The sequence below is a fragment of the Amblyomma mixtum genome, chromosome 1, assembly GCF_055824585.1.
Source record: "Amblyomma mixtum isolate Tamu chromosome 1, ASM5582458v1, whole genome shotgun sequence".
NCBI lineage: Eukaryota > Metazoa > Arthropoda > Arachnida > Ixodida > Ixodidae > Amblyomma > Amblyomma mixtum.
This window is the reverse complement of record NC_143012.1, coordinates 87,289,886-87,296,303: the sequence shown is the minus strand read 5'-3', so window position 1 is coordinate 87,296,303 and position 6,418 is coordinate 87,289,886. Positions and strand designations below refer to the sequence as shown.

General features: G+C 47.8%; 1 protein-coding gene across 1 annotated transcript; it reads left to right on the top strand.

The window, feature by feature from the left end:
- Positions 1–1,163: 1,163 nt before the first annotated feature.
- On the top strand, positions 1,164–4,270 carry LOC149367124 (serine/threonine-protein kinase PLK1-like). The gene is made up of 3 exons (XM_089566603.1): positions 1,164–1,244; positions 2,337–2,535; positions 3,800–4,270. The coding sequence occupies exons 1-3, from the start codon at positions 1,174–1,176 to the stop codon at positions 3,944–3,946; spliced, it is 417 nt and encodes a 138-aa protein (XP_089422729.1). The 5' UTR covers positions 1,164–1,173; the 3' UTR covers positions 3,947–4,270.
- Positions 4,271–6,418: the final 2,148 nt, after the last annotated feature.

Genomic DNA, 6,418 nt, shown 5'->3' with positions numbered 1-6,418 from the left:
TTCAGCCCTGTCCAGGCGTGCACCTAATACGCAGAATTTGCACATAAAATCTGCGCCTTCGGCCTCCTCCACTGAATCGAACCGCGTTTCTTTTAAATTCACCGATTCCTCACACTCCATACATCTAACCTTCAGTAGCTTAACCATCGTAGCAACACTCGATTATTGCTTGCACCAAATGCCCAGATATCTACACGCTCAAGACGAAAACATTTGAAAACACGTGCAAAATTAAAATAAAAGTCTGGCTACCGCAAATGCCGATCAATCACTTGAAAAAAAATAGCTATCTCTCTAAAAGTTAACGCACAAAAAAAACACTGAGACAACTGTCGGCCAAATAGTCCCGGCCGAAATTAGGTCACTGACCTAAATTCTATTCCTTAACCTGCACTTCCCCTAACAGCCTAAAAAACTAAACGCACTTTTAAAACTATTAAAGGAAAGTACTCATTTATTTTACGCAGTCGCTCGCAGTCTGTCCGGTCCCGGTCTCCACGCGTGATCCGAAGAGCACCAAAAACGCACGTCCGCACAGCACGGCTGTCAACCGGCTCTGTCATATACTACTGGGGTGCCCTCGTGTGGACACTGAATTTCGTACCACGAAAAAAAATTACTTCAGTCAAGCTTTCTTCAAACTGGCGTGATTTGAACAAGTGTGCTAAAGTGGGCATGTCCCAGTCTTGAACCTGAAGGAATCTACAGTAGCAAGGTGGAAAGTTGGGGGAGTTTAATCTTATTCATGATGAAGTTAGCGCCAAAAACACGGACCAAAGTAGGAGAGAAGACACAACAAAGCGTTCGTGTTGTGTCTTCTCTCCTACTTTGGTCCTCGTTTTTGGCGCTAACTTCATCATGCTGAAGGAATCTCCGTTTTCTTTGTCATGTTCTTTAGCGTGTCTAACCTTCTAGGGTGGTCCGCAGGCTTCATGAGCGCATTTATTTCGCAGTCTCTGGAGGATGTCCACCGGTGCCGCAAGACACTGACCGAGGTGGAGGTGCGGTGCTTGATGCGCCAGCTGCTCCTGGCCTGCCAGTACCTGGGTCAGGAGAAGGTCATCCACCGGGACCTGAAGGTTGGAAACCTGCTCCTCACCAGGGACTGGCCACTCAAGGTGGCCGACTTACGAGGGGAAACTCAACACGACCATCTGCGGCACCGCCAACTACATGGCCCCCGAGATGCTGGCCGGGAAGGGCTACAGCTACGAAGCCGACATATGGTCCGTCGGATGCATCTTGTGAGTCTCACTTGATTGCGCAGAGATGTTCGCAACTGGTTACAGCGCTAATGCGAAAAACGACAGCTCGCCATACCTATCGTACAGGTGTACACTCGACCGTAAATATATAAAAGGTTGAGCATACAGTCCGAAAATGTGAATGCAGAAACTGACAAATTCTTGCCTGTCTTGGCTCATTGTGTCAGTAACGAGGGAAGAACTCATGGCCGTGGCATTTACTTGTATTTCGAGCTGGCGAAGCAAGTCGGGCCAGAGTTGAAGGTGGTGATGGGTTCTGTTCAAACTTTGTATAGCGCTGCTCGCAGTCGGGTTCCGTCATGTGAATTAGACGTGAATTTTACGACTGAGCTATAGACGCTATATATAAATTGTTAATTTAGTGAGAGCAAATTTCCGGCGCCATAATTTTTTCGTATTTCAACTAGTCACCGTATCCCGCGGAGCTGAATTGCGATTGTTCATTCCACGATGTTGACAGGTGTCCTTTTATCGGGATAAAATACTCGCGCATATCTTTAATAGATATCATGACCCTTTTTTATGGTTTTTGAACTTTCATAATGTTTAAATTTCGGTTGCGAGAAAAGCTAAGAATCGGTAAATGGGGCGCTCTTTATCGTAAAGCCCAAACTTTTCTTTGCAACCCTCATTAGCGCAACTTGGCGGGCAGCCGTCTGCAAAGTCCTTCCTCTGACACGCCTCTGAGGTCGGGAACGGTATACGCCGGCCACCACACTGGAAGCGACGTTCATGTGTCGAGAGAATGGGTTTGAAAAGTTTCTGCCGTGATTCCCGGGTACACAACCGGGTATGCGTATCTTCCAGCAAGCAACGTACGAATGCCGCAGAGAAAATGTTGTCCATAAAGTTCACTATACGGTCCCTCTTCATGTTAAGAAACAATGAGATCATCCACTTCGCGTTCAAATCCAGGCACTTAGGTGCATCACGAGCGTCGTTTGCCCGCTCTTAGGTTACCATTTCATTGCGACTGGTTGGTAGGGGTCTCCTGTAGCATTGCTGTGCCCGCACTCCTTCCAGCTGTGACGTGCTGATATGACAGACATATATATGATATGCTCTCCGCAGGTACCAGCTGCTAGTCGGGCGTCCCCACTTCAGTTCGTCGTCGATAGCGAGGATTTGCGCCAAAATCAAGAGGAACGAATACACGGTCCCCTCGACCGTGTCCCCGACGCGAGCGCCCTCATTAGGTGGATTCTCCAACCGGAACCCGCAAGGCGGCCCAGCATCGAGGCCATCATGCACCACGAGTTCATGGCCAGAGGTAGGCCTCATGTTGCATCTCTACGTGCTGTGTGTACTGTTGACATAAAGTACTGGTGATGAAGTACTATTTACATGAAAATTTCTAACATTTCTAACAACAAAATTCTAAACCTTTTTCTCTGAAAAACAAAACTTTCCACCTCAACTGTCACTACTACTTCTATAGCCCGTGATATAATTGATGCTGGGAAATACTGCTGTGCATATTACCGACACACAAATAGATCGAAGTCAGTAAAGACAACGTATTCCTGTAGCCGTCGAAATAAAGAGAGCGCAATGGGTTCAGTGTGGCGACCTCACAAAACGGTTTGTGTACGGTGCCACGTTAAGTACAATACAGCTAAACATCAGTGCAGCCGGCCTGCACACACTAGTTGCGATTTGTACAACGCTTGGCGCCATTACTGACACCATAATTCTACTGCGCCTCGTTATGCATCGATGTTGCTTTGTGGGTACAACTTCTTGAGCGCTTGGCGCGGTGGAGCGCAGCTCTCATTGTTCAGAAGCATCAGCTCTTGGCTTGTGTGAAGCAGTGTTCTACATGCGCGCATATTCCCAGGCGTTTTTTTATTTTATTTTTTAATGCTCGCAGCTATTCTTTGCGTTCACATTTTAGACGTTCTCTTCTTTTCTCTGAGAAATGACGCGTATGGTCTACGTTCAGTTCCCCTATCTACTGCAAGACCCAGAACAAATTATGGTAAAATTAAATTAAAACACTGTATAATGCCTATCAGTCTCTTCTTGAGATTCCTTTAGAAAGCTATAGTGTGTCTGTATGTAAGAATAAACTGAGGATTCTTTTTTTCCCCGGTTACCTTTCAGCTAACTCTCTATACTTCGTTTTTTTGTGTGTGTTGTCTTCCTTTCTTTACCCGAATGTGCATATTATGAAATTTTTTTTACTCTTATTTGGTATTTATTATTGTCTATCATTCACTGTTTTCTATTGTGCTAATGTTGCTCATTGTTTTTTTTTCTTTTGTCTATTCGGCCACCTTTTCCATGATGTGTTAATCGGGGTGTAGGCCTTGTCAGGAGGCATGCTTGGTCTACCTCCTTTAGCCTCACCTCGAGGGCATATTGTACATAATACGGCCAAATAAACATGCTACTACTACTACGAGCAGCAACATGCGGGTCGCCACAGGTCCTCGACCTCTTCTTTCCAGAAGCATACTAATGACCTCGCTTATAGCTTATAGCATTGGCAAATATCCGCAGCCCCCTGAATGCTCTTCGCCCTCTCCTTCCAGAGCCGCTTCCTGCCCACCTGCCTGCATCCCGTGTCACAGCGGAGCCTCGCACGGACGCCATTGGCAACGCCTTGGACACAGCCGACAGGAAACCCGTCTCGGAGAAAAACGAAAATCGTGGAGAGTAGGACTGTACTCGCTGATTGAAAAAGATCCACATGGGAACGACTGCTCTTATCTGAGGCTTCAGCGGCCCCAGATTCTTGTTTTTCAGTTGTTGTTGCTAGTATTGTAACGAATGTTGTATTTGAAAAAAAAAAAACAAGTGTCAGGAAGCTTTTATTTTCATTCAAGCTTTAAGGCATCCTTTTCCTGACATGCGCTGTTAAACCATTGGAGCACATGTACAGATATTATTTTTGACAATGCCTCGGTAGTTACTGGAAAGGCTGCGATTGGGCTCCAATGGTGGATTGCTGTGAATCATTTCTGATGTGTACTATTATTGCTGTAATGCGATTTTAATTTTTATGCGGTGAACTTCTGTATAAACTTTTGTACACGATACTCTGTGTCCGTCTGCACTTTCTGCAGTTGTTGGAAGAAAGCTCTTCATCGTCTCCCAGAGCAAAAAAAAAAAATGACGGTGGGAGGCAGAGCTTTTCGACCACATCAACTGCGGTACTGGCATCTCACACGTGTCCCAAACACAGGGCGACAGTGCAGGCATTTATGGACGAGAGTGGTCTTCACTGTTACCTGTATAAATGCCTGCACTGTCGCCCTAAGTTGTAGATGTGCAGCGTGGGCGAAGAAGCGGCGAAAAGCTGATTCCAGAGCCCCAGAACGCTTTTCGGCGTCAAAACTGAAGGCACACGTCCACTCGCGCTTGCGACGGGGTGCAGCATAATCCTCCTGCGAATGAGATTAGTCTCTCACGAAACCTGTTCAGCGCTCATCACTGGCTGATGTCATCAGAACGGGGAAAGTACTGGCGGGTAATCGCGGCCGCCATATTTGGTCGTTCAGCACGATGTGGCGCCGGTCGCGGAAGTACACGCCGCGCGCACCGCCGATAGGGGCGCCACTGAAAGCCTCCTAGTGGTAGCCGTTGGAACCGCAGGCGGCCCGCGTGCCGACGATTACATCATCATCATCAGCCTGACTGCACCCACTGCAGGGCAAAGGCCTCTCCCACGTCTCTCCAATTAACCCTGTCCTTTGCCAGTTGCCGCCATTGTATCCCCGCAAACTTCTTAATCTCATCAGCCCACCTTACTTTCTGCCGTCCCCTGCTCCGTTTGCGACGATGCTACGACGATTACGTTACTTCCTGATGCGAAATTTGAGCGCAGCTCATCTGCTTTTCGATAGACTGAGGCAAAAAAAATTCGAGCTAGGCATGTGCGCACAATTGCAGACAATTTGTTACTTTTCACACATATTCCTTCATCAAGAAACAGTACACTAACCGCTCTTGATTGTCATGAAGGAAGCTTTGTGGACGGAGAAATAGATGGGTATATGCTCGACTTGCTGCACCAATGCCTGGTTCTCAAAGACGAGGTCTGCGCAAGTATTTCGCGAGGTATGTTCTTCCGCATAAGTGGTAAGAAATTCCCGCTTGTCTCTATATCTAAATTGAAGCACCCACCCACCCTCGTAGGTGGTGGTGGTGAAAACTTTTAATTGCTGAAATAGAGTTTGGGAGCCTCAGAGTGGCCCCGCTGCATGGTCTGGTGAAAGGGGTGAGAGACGGGGCATTGTCATGCGGACTCTGGCAGGTGGCAGCGTCTCTGGTACAACGTTGTCAATGCCAAAGCATGCAGCGCACATCTGTCACTACCGCAACGTAGCTTAAAGAACGATTGAGGTGTCCACTGTTCCAAAAGGGCAGTTATGCGCCTCCCCTATGGTTCAGGTGTCCACAGAGATGTGTGAGAAATATACTGCGCTCTTCCTTTCCTGAAAAACCAATTTACAAATTGTACCCTCTGCTTTCCAAGCCCCCGCTGTATTGGTTTCGCAACTGGGGGAGACAGATACTGCGCATTTCCTTTACTCAAAAAAATGTTTTTTTGTTTTTATGGGGTTTAACGTCCCAAAGCGACTGAGGTTATGAAAGACGCCGTAGTGAAGGGCTCCGGATAATTTCGACCACCTGGGGTTCTTTAACGTGCACTGACATCGCACAGTACACGAGCCTCTAGAATTTCTCCTTCATAGAAATTTCATTTATGTTCCCTTAAAACTGTAATACCCTAGTTCGTGGCAAGGGCGCAAAAGCATAGCCCGACGCAATTAAATGGGCAAAGCTGCTTAGATGGCGAGTACACTGCGTCCTTCTCGAGGTCGACCATGGTACCGTTTAAGACCCGCTTTTACAGACAAAAAAATTACCGCAGACACTACTTTGGAAATTCTAAAGGGTGCTTGGTGAAAGCCCTGTGGTCAACCCACTGCCGATTTCCCGAACCGCTCGGCGCGGAATCACTGGGCCGCTTCGGAGCCAAGCGTCTCACTCACTCGACTGCAACGAGACGTCTGGCGAAGGAGCGGCGGTGTAGCTGCCATCGCCGACGCGCGCGCGCTCGTTCTATCCCTACTGTGTGACGTCACGGTTGCTATCCACAGCTGCGCCCCCCGCGCCGATTGCTAAGGAGGGGAGGAGGTTTCGCT